At 30.8% G+C, this 22687-nt stretch overlaps 1 protein-coding gene across 1 annotated transcript; it reads right to left on the reverse strand.

The window, feature by feature from the left end:
* Positions 1 to 1510: 1510 nt before the first annotated feature.
* On the reverse strand, positions 1511 to 21375 carry LOC127728415 (serine/threonine-protein kinase Nek8-like). Its single transcript, XM_052235785.1, has 16 exons — positions 21271 to 21375; positions 16844 to 17049; positions 16393 to 16448; positions 14113 to 14289; positions 13115 to 13164; positions 12263 to 12344; positions 11776 to 11984; positions 11459 to 11529; positions 10628 to 10800; positions 10224 to 10371; positions 9454 to 9530; positions 8160 to 8428; positions 7313 to 7470; positions 6920 to 7078; positions 6105 to 6263; positions 1511 to 3810 (listed from the first exon to the last, which is right to left on the reverse strand). The coding sequence occupies exons 1-16, from the start codon at positions 21315 to 21317 to the stop codon at positions 3779 to 3781; spliced, it is 2073 nt and encodes a 690-aa protein (XP_052091745.1). The 5' UTR covers positions 21318 to 21375; the 3' UTR covers positions 1511 to 3778.
* Positions 21376 to 22687: the final 1312 nt, after the last annotated feature.

Genomic DNA, 22687 nt, shown 5'->3' on the forward strand with positions numbered 1-22687 from the left:
GAAGTGGATGTAAGCAATTAAAGACAACCGTATGGCCTTCAACAACGATAAAAACCCATACCGTATAGTCTGCTTTAAAATGCCCTGACATAAAAAATATCAACAATTCAATTGAGAAAACTAACGGCCTAATTCATAACAAAACCAACAACAACCACTGAACAGGCTCCTGACTTGGGACAGCCACATAAAGAATGGTGGGGTTCCCACTACCTGTTCATTGATATTAACTTTCATTTACACTAACTGTTAATTCAATAGTTCATTGATCCTTTATTACCTTACATCTTTTATTCGGATTAACTGTTCCCATACCTTTAACCTCCTTTCATTCTGATTAAGTGTTAATTCAACATATCATTGATCCTTTACCTTACATCTTCCTTTATTCAGACTAACTTTTGATACCACAGCTATTATACAAGCTTAGGGCAGTGATATTTTAATTTTTCTCAGTTTAAATAGGAATTCATATTAAGTGTACTTTAGTAGCTGCTGTAAACAAAATATGGAGAAGTTTGAGTTTTTTTTGTTGCAAATGGTATTATTCCATTTATGTACTTTATTTTTTCAATAATCCTTAGGTTAGTGACTTATACTTTGATAAAAGGAAATATTGCTTTTTTTTAAGCATACATTTGTATATCATAGTTAAAATAATTGTGTTACTATCCAAATCATAAATCCCTTTTCCTTAAAGTCTGTAATAATTTTTGTCTTGCTTGTGACAAATGTGGCAGAATGGAAGACATGGTCATGGATGCTTATCTGTCTCAGCTCTTTGTATAAAGCTTCATAATCCAGAATGTAAAAATCTGGATACTTCATATCTATTATACATAGGATTTATGTTTTGAAGTTTCTGTCTGGCATTGTCCAGTGTTTTTCAGTTATCAGTAATAGTACAACAATATTGGGATATAAAATCATAGCAAGGTATACATGTTTGTCAGACAGTGTTCACTTGACCTTAACTTAGGTCTGTTTTTCAGATACTATAAGCAATGTCAATTATATTTGGTGTATGGAATGATTATAAGGTGTACATGTCCCTCCAGCAGGGTTGATCAAGCTTGACAGCATTTTCATGGTTCATTGGTCAATGTTATTTTCCCCCGTCCCTCAGATACTGTACAGAATAAGTCAACTATATTTGGTGTATGGAATGATTGTTAGGTGTACATGTCTGTCCAGCAGGGTTCACCTGACCTTGACCTCTTTTTTCATATTTATTGGTCAACATTAGATTTTTTTGAAAAGGTCTGTTTCATAGATCAAAGATAGGTCAACTATTCTTGGTGTTTGAAATGATTTTGAAGTTGTACTTGTATCTCTGGCAAGGTTCATCTGACCTTCACCTCATTTTCATGGATCATTGTGGTATGTAAAACCTGTAGTAAAAACTTGATCTCAAAAACTTTCCTTATAAATTTCAGTCATAATCATTAAAGGCGCTGAAACATTTCATCATGTGCACTCTTGTTAATGAAAACAATGAATTGTACAAGAAAAAATTATTCATTTTATTTTTTATTCATAAAAATTTCAATAAAAATATTTGCATTGTACATCAAAAAGACACCTGAATGTGACAACAGCAAATGAATTGTAACATATATGAAACTAATACTGAAAGCAGACAACATGTATAAATACTCTTGTTACAAAATAACAATTGTGAAGAGAAAAAAATGATAAGTATAAACGAAACACCAGAAATAAAACAAACATGAAAAAAAAGATCAACATTGCCTATAAATTTTCACAAGGCAGAGGACAGACTAGCTAACCTCCTTCTGAAATATCATATGATGAGATGGTAAAGTCCAGAAATTGTGGAAAATCCAAAGAAAGTCTCATAAATAGAATGTTTATGTTATTATTTTCACAATAAAATATTGTTTACACTAAATAGGATTGAGATTGACAATTGCATTGAATACTGATTTGTTTGAAATTATGATTTTGATCAAATCGCTGATTTATGAAAGGGTGCAGAAAATTTATTGCAATAAAAATATGTCCATGATAATGTCATTGATGAAGAAGTGGCAAAGCTGCAATCTTATATTAAGATGCCAGCCTACAAGTTTATGTTCCTAAAGTTTAAATTGATGACCTTCAAATTCATGCATTTTCCCATACATTTCCTATGTCACAATGCTTATGTTATTTAATACATCACAGCAAAATCAACTGGTGTAACTCATTCTTAAAAAACAACTTGAGATAGGTCTATGGCAATGAAACACATAATTATATAACAAACAAAATAACCAGACTTGACAGTAAATATTATTATATCTCATAAATCAAAAATTCTTAAATTAATATAAAATTGTTATAAATTGCTAAACAAAGAGATTTGTGTCTGTGTTTCACAAAATAAATAAATATGTAACAATGACATTACAATAAAAGCATGACAATGCTCCAACATAATACAATAAATGTAAATCTAGACAAAAAAATCTCTAACAAATGTATAGACTGTAACAAAGTATCACATTTAGATAATTTAAAGATGGACGGAATATATATAATACTTGAAAAGATATAGCTTTCAAAAATACAACTGATATGCAATTTTCATTAAAAAAATGCCTCTTTAAAATGAAATGACATAATATAATAGATTCTATTAGTATTCACATTTGCTCCAGGCTTTATCTAACCTTTTATTTACAACCTTTCACTAATAAATTTCGGGTACAACTTTTTACAAGTAAATTAGTTTGAAGAGATGAATTCAAACTGCAACTTGGAAAAAAAAATGTTGGCCAATTGGTATTTTGAAAGTACAAAGCATTTTTTGCATATGCATAGTAATATTAAAATATGTTTTTTTTATTATAGATTAAAAGGACAAAATGTACTAGTCCAGATAAATATGAAATATATCATAAAATATAAGCACAATTTTTACATGAATATCATATGCCAGTACATGTATTTGTCAACATAATTTTAGTGACATGCCCTTCAACTAACTTTAAATGACTGGTCTATTCAGTGCTCAAGATTATGAAGTAATATTGTTAATTACTAGTTGTAATTTTGCTTGTACTTAAAATTATTACTTCCAGAATTTTGCTATTTATAAACCTTGTATCTTCTCTTTGCGTAATCATTTATACATCAAAAACTTTGGCATAAATTTAAAATGAAAAAATCGAAGTATCTTTAATTTATAATAGAACCTATGATTAATACAAAAAATAAAAGAATAATCATTCTGGTTTTGGATTTCTAAAGTATTATCTGGTCGTAGATTTATAATTCAAGAAAGAAGTTTGAGATTCAGCAAAGAAATGAATATTGTACAACTAGTTTAAGGTAGAGGTCTATCATTGTAAATAAATGCAGTTAGAACCTAAAGAAACATTAAGCCAAAACAACACTTTTGAGAAGAAACTCTTGCTAAGTTTTAAAAAAAAATAAATCTAGAAGCACCTCTTCATATATTATTAAATTTTCTTGGCAAAATTTATAAAAAATATACAAAATATTGATGTCATATCTTGAAGTTTTTCAATATGCAAGTTGATTATGGTAATGTACATTTGGTTGAAGTTATAAATAAATGTTTATTAAAAAAAACTAATTTCTAGCCTTGCTTCTATGTAATATGATTGTCTGTTGGTTAATTGGCAGTAAAATGTAATCATGCCTTTGTATCATCACCATTCATTATCTGTTGAAATGTCATTAGACACAATCAATATTATGTCCAGTAAGTCTTGGTTAATTATTTTAAAATACAAAAATGGTCAATCTTTCAGTCAACAGGTCCACCATTCACTTGTTGAGCTAGAAGAGTAAGGTATTATAAAATTATTTTGCAATTTATAATTATACTACATAGATGTTTCATCGGTTTTACATCATTTTGATTGAATACAACAATGACCTTGTGTTATATAATGATTTTATTTGTCTATTTTATATGTAATAAAACACAACATCCATGACTGCACATGCTCTTAATGAAAAGGTTGAAACAGTGCATAGGAATATTTTATAATAAACCAAACAATGTATCTTGTAATTTCCTGAATTTTAGTATAAAAAAGTAATTCATATAAGAACTGAGTGCTTCTTTTTGTAGTTTTACAGGGCTGTAAAAATTTAATAGTTCACTCATTTCAAGTAGTAAATGTGCTTCGATCAACTCTTGCACCCCAATAAAACTACAAAAAAAAGTACCAGGTATTCATTTCCAAAATAATCTATTGTTGTACGGTTTGGTATTTTTAATGTTTGAATGAAAAGTTCAGTAATTTAATATGAATACATAGAGTAGTGAAGTATACATAAATGAGAAAGCATTACAAAGACACTAATTATCACAAGACATCTAGAGACTAACACATGGTCTTCAACAACAAATAGTGTCTAAACCATATGTCAAGCCTTAAACAACACCAAGTCAGAAAAGGTACAGATATATGAACTATTGTATACTAGAAAAAGCAAATTAAATAATAAACTGTTGTATTGACAGTCAGTGTGAATTAATGAGATGTAAAGTAATGATCTATGAACTTGTATAAAAGGGGCATCAGCTGTCAAATTCATGTTCACTGATTTGACTCATATTCTCATATTTGATTTATAACATACTAAAACGTATATTCAAATTATTAAAATTTTGAAATAAACAATTTACGATGCATGGACTTGATAATATGTATCAGCATTTCGTGTGTATTTTAGTCTAAATGCCATCTAATTATCCATTGATGTGACCTCTGAAAGACTGCCAACGGTCATATAACTCGATATAAACATAAATATAGATATTAATAGATAGCGAACACGTGCAATTGGATTTTTCTAGGTCTGTTTGATTTCATATTATAGATTAAAAAAAATATGTTTATCAACATTTTTAATTGTATTAGAATGAGTTTTTGTGGATTGAATCAGTCAACCAAATGGTTTACCCTTGTTTCAATTTCAATGTTGACATTCTCTTCCTTTTAATAGCTGAACACCTCTAGTTTATGCGTAACCCATCTCTAGCAAAGGGATTAAATTGAAATTCACATGAATACGAATTCAATGAGTTTGAATTAATCCATCAGCGATGTTTCTTATCTTATTTTGACAAAATTGAACCAAATAGGCTGCTAAAAGCAAATTATTAATTCACTTTTGCACTTTCATTAATGATTGAACAAAAAAAAAAAAATCCTATTTTTATTTTTTTCATATTTCATAGCTAATGCCCCTTTAAACAGAGACTAACAAAATCCTGCTTTCAACACCATATCCTAAAGGACATAAAAATAAAATATTAATTAGGACAACTGCTGTCAGAGAAGGTTCCTGGCTTAGGACAGGCACATTAACATGAGCACGCTTAAATTACTAAACCTCCAGAAATGAAATCATGCTGTCATACATTCCAATATCAGCAGCTGTAAATCAGAGTGGATTTCATACAGCAACTTAATAAACAGTGCAAGAAGACAGGATCTTATACACTTCTCAAGTAAATCTGTACTGTATTTCAATGGCAGATGAAAATGAAGTGTGATTCTGCTCACTTATTTATGCTTTTGCTTTCAAGTGAAAGAAAATATATATACCAAACAATGTTGAAACAGAAAAATAGAAAGTAGATAAGGAATCATTGATTAGCTACCAATATTAAACATGACGCCAAATTTATTTAAGCTATGATTTGTAGTGCAACACAAATTTCTGATATTCATATATGTGCACCAATGAAAAGAACAAACAGTACATGGAAAACAGGAAGAAGATAACTGGCACATCTGAAAATGTATCACACAGTATAGCTTACCAATCTTTAGCTTGGTACCAAATATCAATTAGCTTTGATTTGTAGTTGCTTAAGAATTGGGACCAAAATTTCTTACACTAACTTGCATCAATGTGAAGAACATATATGTCACACAGTGTAGCTTATCAATTACGAAGAAGCTCTGATTTGTAGTTGTTGAGAAAAAAGTGCAACAGAAATGTGTTCAGATAGACAGAAATAAAACAGTGTAGTATTTATAAAAATCATTTTGCAGATTAAGACATGCAATCGTATATTGACTATAACCTTCCTACATAATAATCATACTTACGTTTTGTACATAAAAGTGTGTTGCCATGAGAACATGACAGATCAACAGCTATGAATGGATCTTCTCCAATAAAAACTATTTTACCAGGTTCTGTTGTATTTTCTTCTGATCTTCCAAGACGACCTCTTGAACTCTTCCCCCATGAATATACATCCTTGTCTGTAAATAGGTATATCGTTATCAATTACACATTATTTAGTTTGCAAGCCTGTGAATTAGTCCTGTGTGAACCCTTTATTTTGGCAACATGAAACGTTTTATGAACATCTTCAATGAATAGTTATATGTTTTGTGATATATATCTTCACTCCAAATATTAAACAATTAAGTTTTGATAATAATACTTTTAAAAAAAGCCTTTGCTGATCTTAATCATTCAATATATTTTCTACATTTATTTTAGAAAAACTAGAAAATAACATGTCATCAAGATCGCCAATGAAAAAATATATAATTCAAGGGAAAAGAAGTTTCCATAATGCCAACAATTTTTTCAGATTTTTTATGGTTAAGTACCATGGCTCTGGAATGACAATTATAACAAGAGTGCACATGTTGAGATGTCTCAACTGTTTTACTGACCACTGATTTTATGTTGAAAGTTCCAATCTTTACCTTTGAGAATTACAGATGAGTAAATATAGGAGTATGTGTTGCCTGTACTATTTAAGGATACATTTACTGATGATAGCATATCTTTATTCTCTTTAAACTTTTAGGCAAATAACTTTTTAAATTACACAGTCATGTACATCATACACTAATAACTCTCTCGGCAAAAAGATAAGCTATTGTGTTCAATATGAAATATTTACCATCTACAACAGCTACTGTGAAAATATCACCACATGCAACTGATGTAACATTCTGACTGTCTAAAGTTCTCAAGAGTTGTGGCACACGGCTGTTACCATGACCACTGTTACCAAGCTGTCCAAACTGGTTGGATCCAAACATATAACATTTCCCATCAGCTAGAAAATAATTCATACAAATAAACTGAAATTGTTTACATATATGATTATACCATCCACTTCACACTTACATACAAAAAAAGAACAGAACATTGAGTAACAATTATATAAAAAATTAAGAAATATTATCTTTTTTCATGTTATTCTGTAATTACAACCATAATTCTGTTGAAAGAAAAATCTGCACTGTGTTCTCATCAAGAGGATTTTAAATACAATAAATCATAAAAATACCTGTTACAGCAGCAGAATGTGATGTTCCCATGGCAACTTGTTTAACATGTAAATTGATGAGTGGATATGATGCTACAGGTGAAAATGAATGAACTTCCTCTATGACCTTCATTGTTGACCCATCAGGGGAGATGACATCCAAGGCTAATTTATTATATCTGATAAAAAAAGATATTCATACGTAAGCTTTACAATGATCATACTTCAAAATATTTCACAAATATCTGATTATATGTTAATTTAAAAGTAATTATATTTAAGAATTGTTAAAAAAAACCCAGCAGAAATAAATACATAAAATTTATATGGTACTTCCTTCTGAACACTGTCACAATGAGTGAATATGCTTCAGTCCAATACAGCAATAACTATGCAAATACAGAAAACATAATGTAATACTACTAGGGGTTTTATGTTTAAATGAGAAATCATGCTATTTCCCTGCACATTTGTTGACACTTCTACAGTGACAGTCAATTTTGCCAGTAGAGTAAATCCAATTGCCTAAACTCCAGAAAGACAGTATAGGCCTTACCGTTGCCTATAATTGCTTATATCCAATTCATTTGAACTTTGGTGGATAGTTGTCTCATTGCAAAATCATACCACATCTCCTTATTTTTATACTTATTTCTAACCTACCATGAAATTAGAATTGAATCCCTCTAAAGAAATGTCTACTTACTACATCTAATGAATGATAGAAGGATAGTAAGAAAGATAGTTCTAATGATACGACTTGAGAATTTTATGAATAAAAAGTATATCCCAATGAGGCAGCAACCCAAAACACAAAACATATGATCTTCAACAATATCACACTTAAGAAGAGACTTGAGTATTTTACCTATTGCTTCCACAACATAATAATTTATTATCATGAGTTAGAATCATAGAACAATCTACACCACAGCAGACTTTAGATGGTTGAAAGTGTTCTGGTATTGGTACAGGCATTGGGGAGGCATGCGAGTCCTGAGTTCCAAGTCCTAGTCTTCCATTATCTCCCCTACCCCATGAAAATACTTCATGTTCATTGGTCACTGCAATCACATGTGATGCTCCACAGGAAATCTGGGTTACTTCGCATCCTAATAATGCTTCTACAATCTTAGCCTGAAAAAAATCATCAATACTTTTACCATTGCTAAAAAAACATCCATCGTGGGACAATGCATATCAATTTACACACACTGGTAAATTTACACATATATATTTCTCTATTTTGATGACAAACTCTACTCAAATAAATAACCTATTTCTGGTCATTAAGTTGATTTCAAAAGAATAACTTTTTTTCCCATGTACCTGTTGTCAGTTTGTGACCTGATCTATTTAGCTGAAACATGTGTATAAATTATTTCAATACATAATGATCTTTGTCCTTAATATTATATTCAACAGACAGCTGTATAACTTGAAACATATATTTTATTTTCTACCTTAAATACAAACTAACCTGAGCTACATCATTATGATTACCATGACCCAGACATCCATTAGCCCCACTACCAAACTAACCTGAGCTACATCATTATGATTACCATGACCCAGACATCCATTAGCACCACTACCAAACTAACCTGAGCTACATCATTATGATTACCATGACCCAGACATCCATTAGCACCACTACCAAACTAACCTGAGCTACATCATTATGATTACCATGACCCAGACATCCATTAGCACCACTACCAAACTAACCTGAGCTACATCATTATGATTACCATGACCCAGACATCCATTAGCACCACTACCAAACTAACCTGAGCTACATCATTATGATTACTGTGACCCAGACATTCATTAGCACCACTACCAAACTAACTTTTGCTACATCATTATGATTACCGTGACCCAGACATCCATTAGCACCACTACCAAACTAACCTGAGCTACATCATTATGATTACCATGACCCAGACATCCATTAGCACCACTACCAAACTAACCTGAGCTACATCATTATGATTACCATGACCCAGACATCCATTAGCACCACTACCAAACTAACCTGAGCTACATCATTATGATTACCATGACCCAGACATCCATTAGCCCCACTACCAAACTAACCTGAGCTACATCATTATGATTACCATGACCCAGACATCCATTAGCACCACTACCAAACTAACCTGAGCTACATCATTATGATTACCATGACCCAGACATCCATTAGCACCACTACCAAAAGTCATCAATATTCCTCTATCTGGAATAAAGTTAATGAATACAAATGTAGTGCATTCTGATTGATGAATTGGTGCTTAATATCCAGTTGCAAATATTACATGTCAGGACAACAGCAATGTTACACAAATATACCGATCTTTGAAATATACCAACTTGCTGGGTTGGATTTTTTATATATTTTAGTTCACAAGAAAATATCCATACACTCAGCTAATCAGACTTTCCTCATACTCTAATATGCTATGTGCTTAATGGAGAATCAGTGTATACCAATTCTTAAGTCATTTGGTTGACCCAACCATTTTTAAAACAAACAACCTCCCACAATCAAGATAAGCAACATACCCCAGACCACTGAATCACAAAAAGGAATGAAATAATCATTGAAAGAGGAATCTGTTTCAAGGAAAATAAACATCTTGTCTGAATGAAAATGTATTCAAAATTAATTTCTAAAGTCTAGATAGAAATAAACCAAACAGTATGAGTGTTCTGTATTTATATCTCATGTTTGTGGTTCCTAGTTTATTATTCATAACATGTTAAACATTTAGGTACGTTTGTTTCTTTTCAGTTCACTTTTGTTATGATTTTATATAAATATCAACTATGTGATAATATGCGATTAATTTGACATGTTTTAAACTTAAAGATGACATTTTATTCAGCAATTTTCTTGTCATTAATTTCCAATGATTATTATTGTCCTTACCTGTAAGACAAGCAGTATGAAAGTCCCCACATGCCACATGCTGTATGTTGACTGCTGATTGACCCTCCAGGTACCTTGGTATAAATGTTGGAGCAGGTATGTCAGTAGCTCCAGGTATCAGTGTATCTGTTCCTGCTACTGATGATGACTATCATGGAAGAAAATAAGCAATTTAGTATTATTAATACAAAAATTACCAGGGATAGGTATATTAGTTTGTTCAATCATTGTCCTATAATCATTTCTATACTTTACAATTCATTGTTCTATTTTATGAAAATAAAGTTACTTCCCTTCATATTTCGTAGAAAAAGAAAGCACAAAATTTGTGCAGGTCAGAGTATCAAAAATACCTTGTTATCACTTTCAAATTATTTTTCAAGTTAAAAGGTCATAAAACTAACCTCCCAGACAATCAGTCGGCCATTTTTAGTAACTCCAGCTTTCTGTGTTCTGCCTGTTGAGGCCTGTATAAGTTGTGTATCTGTAGAAGGTAGTCCCATCTTTACAGGTCGGCCAATACCACTTCCCCAATAGAATGCCGAACTTAGTGTCGTTGGTTTGGTGGATATAGATTCTAAAATTTAATTTTACGGAATACCAATTTTAATCAGACATGTCAGAGTTGAAAAGATTAACTACAGGGTAATTAAAAAAATATGGTGTACCCCGGTATCTGTTTTATATCAAATTTCCCATCCTTGAACTAATAAAAGATTTTTTACTCTCTCCCAAATGCTTAAAAAAAATAAGGTATCATGGGAAATTAAGTCTCTAGTTAAGCTCAGAAATCATATATACATCAGACAGGTAGATTCTTTTGTAAATTGATATACCACAATAAAATTTATGTTTAAGTTAGGTTAAAGTTTTTCATCTAAATTTGACTATTTTAGTTTGTCTTTCACCATTCATATTTTCTAGATGTCAAACAAGATAATGTAAAAGAAAGAATGGCAAATTATCTTCTCCTGAATTAATCATATTTTCACAAAAGTTCACTACCCTAGCAAATCCACAAAATTTTTTAATGATGCATTTCTAGTAAATATCTTTACAAATAAAATACAAATTGTATTTCATAGAAGATAATGATAATTTCTCAGATTTGTCTTAATGTTTGCAAATATTATGGGTGCCAACAGATGCTCACTGTATCTGTGTTTTTATAGCTTAAAGAACAGGTGATACAGAAATAATCTCTCCATGACCAACAATAATCAATGTAAACTTACCCCTAGAGGTATGACTTCCCCTTATAGACATTCTATTGAATGGAGAGGATGATGGCATTGGTCGATGAATTCTAAAACAAAAAAGACATTATAAATATTATTTTACTTTAGCTTTTTTAATCAAGAGAAGTTGGTGACCATAAATATCAAAAGATTTTAATATAAGATTAACATCTTGTGATTCTTGTCATGACATAAAGTTTTTGTACAAAATTCAATATGTCATTATACATGATTGGAACCTTTATTCACATGAAGAATATTATTCTTAATTGAGACGACTAAGTTAATAAATAAAACAGAGTAGAAAAACCAACCTTGTACAGTTTATTTTCCCCATGTCTGTGTGCAGATACATTAATGCATTTATAACTATGGGCTGAGCCATTATCTGATTTATTGTTGGTCTTTTATTTGGATCTAAGTGGAGCATGCTTAATATCAGACTTTTTAGTTCATCGCTGTAATTGACAGATATTGGTGCAAATGTACCTCTCATGATCTTCATTACCAAGGCTGGCAAATTCTAAAACAAAATGTATATTTATTTATCAAATAAATATATGTTTAGTATATTAACAATAGAGTACACATATCAAAACAGATGACTTGTCATTGACTTTATCTTTCTAAATTTGTGAAAATGTATATACATTTTGGAAAAACTGTATTTCATTGTGAATGGTTTTTTTATTTTGCAGCAAGCCTACTTACTGTACGACATTGCTTATTTAAAAATATAAACTTTCATTATGCTTTGCTATATTCACTTTGATAAGATGAAAATTATGTTATATTACATACAGCAGCTTCAAATGCCCTCTTAAGACTTGCCAGCTCATATAATACACATCCTAGAGCCCATATATCACTCTTTTGGTTATAACTAAATTTACATGTTAAGGTTGTAACATAATTATAATGATGTTTTTAAAATAGATCAGCTCTCGTAATATGTTTGTTCAGAAAAAAAGATTCAATTTGTAATGTTTAATCAATGTACATATATTTCATTTACAATTATCTAACCACAAAATTCCATTGACATCAGAAGTGCAAAGCCAAGATGAAAGTAAAGTGTTGTGGCAAAAAATTCATCCTTTTGGTAGTTTCTTTACATGCATTATTTATCATTCGTCTTCCTAACTATTTGGACACCCAAAATTTATAGATAAAAGGCCTTGTCGAAATCTCAAAAACTAAGTAGATTTGTTTGCATGAGCACATCACCCATCCCCCTTATTTGACTTTTACTCAATAACAAAACATAAAAAGTTAAAAGGCACTATCATTTACAGGTATTGTGATTGTTATAAAAGTTCTGCCATGAGATTCTGTGAGAAAAAACTTCCTTTGTACAAGATAACCAGATTTTGTCTACATTTTGAAAAATAAATTTCACAACTTTACAACAATTAATCTTTAAATCATTTGAATCACAAAGTAGATTGTTTTATGGAACTACATCTTTAGTTAATTTTCTAAAAAAGTTCCAATAAATTAAAAGATGTACTCAAAATTGTCAATTACTTTAAAACATCATTTGACCAATCCCAGTTAAATCATCATCATAATGTCATGTAGATTTAAAGAGAGATCTATTAAATAAATCCATCTATTTCAGAATAATCCCCAATAAATTTTGTAAAAGGATACGGTTTCCCTTCACAGAGTTCTGGTGAAATGTAGCATGGTGTTCCAACAACCTAAAATAAACAAATACTAAATTTCAAAATGTATCTGGTATATCAAAACAATATATATTCAAACATATCATTCTATTGGTATGGGGTGTAATAAGCTTAGGAGTATTATGCTGTTACAAGTTTGTGCTGTCGTTTTTCTTGCTTAATCATAGTACTCTTTTTTTCTGGAACCAGTTAAAACGAATAGCTATGGTGATGTAAATATATCTGGTCAATTCAGTGTGATGTTTACTTCAAAGCTAATATTGATTTAACATGAAGCTATTACTGTTGAAATAACACTTAGCTAGTAATCAGAATTTGTTTGATTTTGAAGATAAAGAAAATGTAGTGTTGTTACAATATACCGGTAAATGAAAAGAAAAAAGTTCGAAAATGATAGATATTCTTACAATAACTGATTTTTTCTTCCACATTCTCTATCAATCAGTTGCTATTCAAGTAGTAAATAAAAGGTAACCAACGAAATGAAAATATATGACCCAAACAAAAAGTCTCATTCAATAACACATATATTTGGTGTTTTATTTTATTTATCCATATAATTTTTTTGCAACATCTATCTTTTTAAAGAAACATGAAGCTTTATTTCGTGCATTGATTATTGAAAAAATATATCTTTATATCAACAGACAGTTTACAGATCATGAAGAAATGAACTCTGAAGACTACTGCTTCTCGAAACTATCATGTTGAATTCAAATTGAAGTGAAAAGGATTTTATATTATATATGATTTGTTTGGATATATATGGATGGCCAGTTTACATTTCTTTGAACCGAATTTGGATTAATTAATTATCATAAGGAAAATAGTTTTGTAAATTATTGTCATAAACTGTTGACAGAGATTTGTCTCACCTGTGTGTAATTTCGATAAATTGATTGCAATAATGAAAATGCTTAGTTCTATCATGTCTACCATTAAGAACTACAAATGTATACTCACAGTGTAAGCTTTACTTTTACTGCTTAAAACTTTTGAAATGCCAAAATCTCCAATTTTTACCACTTCTTTTCGTTTGTCAAGTAGTATATTCTGTGTTTTCAAGTCTCTGTGCAAGATCTGTTTGGAGTGTACATGTTGTAATGAAAGCAACATCTGTGCAAAGTATTTTAAAATTTCCTAAAAAAAAACATAAATGTTTCTATACAATCCAAATAGCATACATATCACAGTTTGCATGTTTCTAAGTATTATGCAAATATTAAATATGTAAGCCTCAGATCTGTGTAGGGCCTCAAATCTGTGTACATTTCTCAAATCTGTGCCCCATCATGACGTCAATCACTAATCTATTTCCGTTAAAAAAGATATGGCCTCAAATCTGTGTCCTATTTTCAAATTTGTTTTCAATCGTGACGTCATTCGCAAATCTATGTCTGTTTAAAAAAGATACAGCCTCAAATCTGTGTCTTTTTCTTAAATCTTTTTCCAGTTTGTTTCGCCATGCTAAAATTTATGCCCGTCTAATAAGTACGGCCTTATAGGATTTTTGTTTTATTAAGTCATTTCCCATGATTCAATGTTAAGTTGGGATGTGTTCTCCATGTGTGTGCTTAAAAATTTTACATGCGTGTGTAATTATTGCATGATTTACATTTTATTGTAAAACTACAACATTTTCAAATTGTTTGCTTTTCTTGATCCCGTGTTTAATGGTTCTGCAGTAATTATCGTTACTTCCCTTTACTCATTACGTCTTGATAACAAATACGAAATATAAGTTAATAAACAACCTGAGACAAAATGACATCTGTATACATTGTATCAAGCAACTAAAGATACATGTAAGGCCTTCAACAATGAATTAAACCTATTCTGTATCGTAAGCTATAAACACATACACCTATTTACAAACGTTTTGTTCAATGTTTCAATGTAAATGTACCACATAAAAATGTTTAGGGTATAATTTATTGTGTTTAACATCGACATTTTGTGCCACTATCTTATTAAAAAAAATTTTTTTCTGGTGAAACTATTCCAGTTTCGAATCTATGTATTTTTTTAAATCCATTGTGTACCCAGGTTATTCAGTGTGCACCACATTTTTTATGTTATTTCTTCATAGACAGAAAAAATATTACAGTCATTCCTTAAATAACAAAAAATGATTCTAAATCGCTAAAAATAAAATGTGTTTTATTTTTTTAATTGAAGAATTTGTAAATCACAATGGGGCATATATTAACTTTTTGGTCTTAGCTGATATCTATTTAGTTCAAATGTAAAATTTGTAATTATGTCTTTAATAAAGAAAATCTTTCCCCGAGAAGAATCATTCTTTATGTTTTGGCATATTCCTTCTCTCCAGAAACCAGATGTAAACACTGCTGTCCCTTTGTTCATGGCTGGATTTGTCCTGAATTGTAAATATTCCCCAATAGTCGGAGTAAAGATGTCCTGATAATTGTCAGAAACATTTAGATTCTTGGTCATAAAAGTAAAGCAACAAAAACTTTTTTACCATTCCGTCTGAAAACAGCACCTTCAATTCGTCAACAATTTTCTTTGCTCCCCAGTTTTGATGTTCTTCTTTGGCTTTAGCAATCTGTATAATGTGAGGCATATCCGCCCAAAATGCTTCTGGATTTGGATCCTTTGAAATACCCTTTTTCCGCTTACTAGACATCATGTATCCCTCATTTGGAATTGTGTCCTGCTCCGCCATCATTCCTTTTATGCAGTGATGTCATATACTTGATGACGTCTTGCTATGTCTTACGTCACCACATTTCGATCGATAAAGGACATAGATTTGAGACAAAAATGGCCATAGATTTGAGTTAATAAAGGACATAGATTTGAGACAATAAAAGACATAGATTTGAGACAATATAGGACATAAATTTGGAACGTCTATTACGCAATATTAAAAAGGACATACATAATTGATACATTTGTGGAAAGGACATAGATTTGAGGCTGGACATAGATTTGAGGCTTACAAATAAATTTTTATTGATATATTGTTATTTCCAAGTATTGAAAAAGTAGTGGGGGAGTTGTCTTTAGATTTGCAATATTGAACTTCTTATTCAATTAAATTTATTCAATTTCCTTTACAAGTTAAAAATTTACATTAACATTAAAGGAGTGAGAATGAATTTCAACATTTCATTATAAAATTTGCATTAATCTATATCTAAGTTACACTCGAGTGACATTTTATTCATCAATATTTCTAATATTAATATGACAATATAATATTGCATGGAGAGTTACCTCTTCTTCTAAGAGAATACCATTTCTTTGTTGTAAAACATCCATCAGTGTCCCACCTGTTTTAAAAAACACATTTGAGTGATAGCTTTTTTATTACACTGCATGCAATTTTTCTAAAAAAAAATAAATGTGATTATGAATGTTTTTACTTTTTTGATAAAGCAAAGACTATTGATTTTTTTTACAGAAATCAGACATTGTGGTTCATCTTTTCTACACAAATCTACTCTTTGTTACTTTAAATTAATCATTGTCTTCGTTATAAAATAAAAAAAATTAACACAAATATTTTTCATTTAATTTTGTTCTTTTTCGCTCCATATAACTGAACTTCCCTTCACCATTGTACACATAGTTAGACTTAGTCAAAGGTCATTTAACATTAATTGACAATGTCAATGCAATATACTTATTTGGAAGGTGGATACTTACAAATTTTCACTGTAATTACCTTGAGCATACTCCATTACTATCATTAAGGCTTTGTCTTCTAGGAAGTTTTCATAATATTTTATAATATTTGGATGTGACAACATGGAAAGAACTTTGCTTTCATTCAATGCTGCCTGTCTCTCTTCTTTGGTCATTTGTTCTACAGGAATCTGCTTTATAATTACTAACTTTTTATCTGCTAGTCTTCTGCACAGGTGAACAGTTCTGTATTTATATGACAAGAGGGATAAATTATGATCATACAGTAAGAAGTGAATTGTATGAAGAAAACAGCCATTTGGTCAAAAAAAGTACTACAGTGTACATACTGTTTTCAAGACTGCAAATGTCTGTACAATAAACTACTATACAGAAATTTTATTTTAATTTCATATATGAATTCTGCTGGTTAAATTACACAAGAAAATTTTTAAAAATTGAGGGTAACTGTTTTAGATTTTGAAATACGAGCTAATGAAATTAACAGCATGCGCGTATATATATGATACACCAAAAATAAAAAGAATATATACAATGTAGGGAACATCATAAAAATCAGTAATTATTTTTACATTATCAGGATTTTCTAATTTATTATAATTCATTCAAAAGTATTTTTTTCAAATGAATGACAAATCAATTGGTGCAAAGAAAGTTCTTGAAAGTTTAACTTTAGCAGAAAAAAATGAAAATTTTCAGCAACATAATTGATGGCTTTGCAGAGAAAATGGCACAAAAGCCGCACATGTTTATATTATAGCACAAGAAATCTATTTCAGGGCATATAATGCGATGCAAATGAGGACTGTTTACTTTTCTATCATCAATAAACTTGAATATGACAGGAATTGGTATAGAGTTTTGATGTACAGTAGGAATAGCTGCATGATGATGTTGCAATTAAAATACAGTGCCAGTACATAATTTACATGTAGTGACAAAAAAAAGAAATGGGATCCCCAGCATTGAAAAAAAACAGGTTGTTTATATGTAGCCCAAAAAATGACCACATGGACGCCCACTTTTTTCTTTTGCAATCAACTTTTGACTGCTCTAAGAATGTTACATCGAAATTGCAGGAAACAAGAATGTGTCCATAGTACACAGATGCCCCACTCGCACTATCATTTTCTATGTTCAGTGGACCGTGAAATTGGTGTCAAAACTCTAATTTGGCATTAAAGTTAGAAAGATCATATCATAGGGCATGTGTACTAAGTTTCAAGTTGATTTGACTTCAACTTCATCAAAAATTACCTTGACCAAAAACTTTAATCTGAAAAACTTTAACCTAAAGCGGGACAGACGGACGAACGAACTAAAGGACGAACGGACGCACTGACCGAAAAACATAATGGGGCATAAAAATCAAGGGTAGAATTTTTCTATGTTTTATTGACAAGAAAATTATCTACAACTTTTTAAATTCAACAAATATTTTTATCACAATTAGCCTTCATTTTAGGGACTTACTTAAAAGTCTATAAATTAAACTTTAAGGACACTTTGCAAAAATATGAATGAAATATCCCTTTTTTTCGTTATCAAAGTTGAATTATGCTTTGGAAAAGCAGGGATCATTATGACTTCCCTCCTCTACCTTGTAATAAACCTTGAAAAAAAATCCCAATCAAAATCAAAAAAAGATTTTATCTTTTTGAAACACAAAATACACATAAATTTTATATATCTAGTGGATGTCAGGCCTTGAAACTTTTCCAACTGCACAGGTTAGTCTGTACTCAAGTAGTTTTTGAGGTAAATACTCAGCAATATTTTTCCATTTGTTATGATGAACCTTAATATTAAATAGATACTTATACAGACTTTGTCCTTTTCCACATATCACCTGCCTAATATTATTCATATTATGGGGACAAATTCCCTAATAACAGTAAGAAAACCAATAAAATGAAATATCAATATAATAAACTGTTATCACAGAGATATGTCTCGCTTTTTTGTAATTTTGATAATGCAAATGTTGAAATTAAAATAGCAACACTTTAACATGTAAGTTTTGCATATATTCAAAGTCAATAAACCATGACTGAAGGTAAATGGCTAAACAATCTCCTTGGAAATGAGATATGCCAATGCTTATACAACTGCATACCAATTATCATTAACTTACCACTAGTGGTTCCCCATAAACTCACCTAATCACAATCTAATACATGAAAAATAAGCATAAATTTCAAAGTCAATAGACCATAACTGAGGGGGCAGGGCCAAATAATCTCCATGGTAATGAGATGTACCAATACTAATACAACTGCGTACCAAATATCTTTGACTTACCACTAGTGGTTCACCATAAACTAGACCTAATCACAAACTAATACATTGTTGACGCTGCCACCTTCGCTGCCGCCGACGCCGGAAACAGCATACCTATGTCTCACCTTTTTACTCCGTCAAGCGAGACAAAAATCAATTTACTAATGAACTCAAAATCACCAACTTTTTTTTCTAACTTTTTTAACCAGTTGAGCTTGCGCATTACACTGTTCCTGTTCTGTTGACAGATGCTGTCATGTTGTAAGTTAGAGGATTTCCCAAAATTTGTATAAATGATTATCAAAAAGAATAATGAGGGTAATTATTTTGAATATTTCAGTTTGTATACATAATGAAATGAGTCATGAGTCTAAGCTCTTATTCAACATACTATTTTATAGCAAACAAAATGAGTTCTCAGGGGAAACTCACCTCAGATCAATCAGGCAGAATTTTGTATCTGTACAAAGTTCAGTAATAAGCCGACTTTGTATATTCGTTAATTTTAGGTATAAATTATCATGTTTTTAATAAAACTATACCTTAAAACCAGAATAAAATGCTACCTGATAATAATGTTTCTTTGTTTACATTGAAAATGACGTCATATACAGGGCCTAATCTAGGATTTTGGAGAGGGAGTAGTGACTTCTCCTTCCATGAGAGAGAACGGAGGTCAGAAGTGGTTAACTTCTTCTAGAAGTGAAATTCCATTACTGTTTTGGTTGCGTACTGTTTTCATGCTATCATTAAGGAAATTGTTTTAATTATATATGCATTAAAAATATACTTGCAGTGTTTTTAAATGATATTGTATATATTGAAAATTCTGAATAAAAAAGATAAGAAATAAAGTTGTTATTTATTTTAAAGTCATATCATTTGTAATGTCAACTTGAATTTAATTTCAATTAAATGTGTTGCTAGTACATGTATATCATGCATTAATTCCATGTGCATCTGCCTAAATCTATTTTTAAAAATTTAGAAAATATGACTCCCAGTCTATCTGATGACTTGGCAATTTGATTTATATCACCACTTCTTGTCATAATTTCATTAAAACTTTATTTAATGTCCAGAACATCATGTCAGTTGTAATTTGAGATTCCTGTGAATGGTTTTAGACCTTTCAATGAAGATATCTGTCAATCACATATAAATTAACCGATCAAGGGCCAATTTTTATTCTGCTGTTACAAAAGATATCTATCTTATTGTTGAGTTGGTCGTGAAAAAAACACATTGCTGATTACAAGCTGACCACACATCCTATGTTTGCAATCAAATTATCCATCAGCTGTTTTTTTTTTTCTTACACATTTCAATTCTTATCAATGAATAGCAACACATCAACCGTTAATTCCCATCCCTTAACCTACCGAATAGTACAACTGGTCGACTCCTATTATATAAAAATACTGAAAACAAATCAGCTGAATGATTACGCAACATCCTCATGACGAAAATCATAGTAAATGACAACTCAAACAGTCACCCGGTTTCCCATTATGATAGTTTTGAATGTTAAATCTGAGGTTGTTCAAAGTCGCCATTGTTAAAAATTTATTTAATCATCGACAGTATTAGTCTTTGGTCCTTTCGAAAATCTCGATTTTCCTTGTCAGTTGCCATTTTTGTTTACCTGTGTGACTTATAAATCACAAGATCGCTAAGAAGTCAGTCAGCTGGAAAGTTTAAGCGATTTTCAAATTTCTTTGTCGACTTAAATCGTGATTTTGCAGGCAAGATTATGGCCTGCATATATAAAATTCCTACATATAGGACCAACATCTGATACGTTGCGTAATTCAATTACTTTTTCACAAGAAATTATGCTGGGAATTTTACAATGTTTACGTATTTGTACCTATAAAAATCTGCTGTTAACGGTATATGGCCTTCTTTTACTTTAGGGGTCCCAACCCATATAGAGCTATACTAAACTATCCATAATCCTAAACCTTACCCCAAACCTTACCCTAACCCATACATAAACCTTACACTACCTCTAACCCTAATCTAGAACTTCCCCTAACCTAACCTAACCATGAATGAACCCTAACTCTTAAGTATAGGGACCCTAAAGTAAAAGAAGGTAGAATATTCTAAAGGTTTGCTGACTTCGTCCCCTTTCACAGGTAACACCTGTCTCATAGTATTTACCCGTAAGCACCTCGACCAACAACTCTCATCTTCTCGTAGTTTTCCATGGTTTTCGAGCTTTTCTGCACCTTGTCAGATTTCCGAAAAATAAATTCTTCAATGTCAAAATACAACTTACATTGAGGTGATCAACGCCTCAAAGATTTCTATATCTTAAACATCTCGCTAACCAAGGAAAAAATATCAATATTAAAATCAGTACCGGAATGTATTTCCGGATATGGAATAATGAATTTCACATTTTTAAATTGAAATCCGCTTGTACATGTTGTATTACGCTACAATCAAACAAAGTGTAGTAGTCAGCCGAGAACCAGCTTATCACATTTTGAGATTTTTATTTCAATTTCAAACTGTCTTAAATTTGTGTTTGTTAATTTCTTTCTTTTTTTTTTTTAATTCCAGCACTATTTCCTTACTCCTATCACAGATATATCATAGCCCTTTGGGTTTGGAGTGAATATCGTGCCAGTGGCTATATTGCATGGACACTATGAAATATCCCCTGCATATCTGAATCGGAATATTTTTTAAATCTTTCAGAATTTCAGAGTTTATTGAAAACTCGTTAGTTTGGCCAGAGACATATAATATATATTATATGTCTCTGGTTTGGCCAAGGATTTGTATTTCTATACAAATCCTTGGTTTGGCATATTTCTATTATTAGTATTTTGATTAAAAGTCTCACGGTGGTCCACATCAGTAGAAATTTAAGTTATTGTAGGACTAATACAATGTATTTTAATATTAGTTAGTGCAATAGTCTCAGAGTTATTGTAACGTTACTTTTTGAAAAGTATACGTTTTGATTTTTTTTTTGTTTGTTTTGTTTGTTATGGTTTCATATTAATTTCTTGGAATTTTTTTTTTCTTTTTGATTGTACGCCACAGGCGTTGGAGTATGGACCTTTTTTTATTACTTTTATTTTTTGGTGTTTAATCTTTTTTAGTAAATATTCTTTATTTTAACTTATTTTAACTTATTTTCACTTATCTATTGTATTATTGCTCTTAACCATACGGTATCACAATGACGGTAGTTTATATATGCTGCCCCTCTACAGGAACAGATTCAGGCGGGGGCGTGGCAGACGTGCGCCCCCTAAAATTTGCAAAGCAATGGTTGTCCTCAGCTTAAAGAATATTTCGACAATTTTACCTAAAAAAATACTCGCTCCGCTAGGCGAAAATTTAAGTTTGCGCCCCTAACCTAAAATCCTGGATCCGCCCCTGCTCTATTCACTTATTTTCCCGAATATCAAAATAAGAATAGAGGGACAACATACATAAAGTACTGTTATTGTAATATCGTATGGATATAGCTAGAACATATTTTAAAAATAAGTAAAAAAAAAAGCTAAAGTATTTTACTATCTGGGACATACTATAATGACGTTAGTATAATCGTCCCCGA

Source organism: Mytilus californianus, unplaced genomic scaffold (assembly GCF_021869535.1).
Source record: "Mytilus californianus isolate M0D057914Y unplaced genomic scaffold, xbMytCali1.0.p SCAF_1, whole genome shotgun sequence".
Classification (NCBI taxonomy): domain Eukaryota; kingdom Metazoa; phylum Mollusca; class Bivalvia; order Mytilida; family Mytilidae; genus Mytilus; species Mytilus californianus.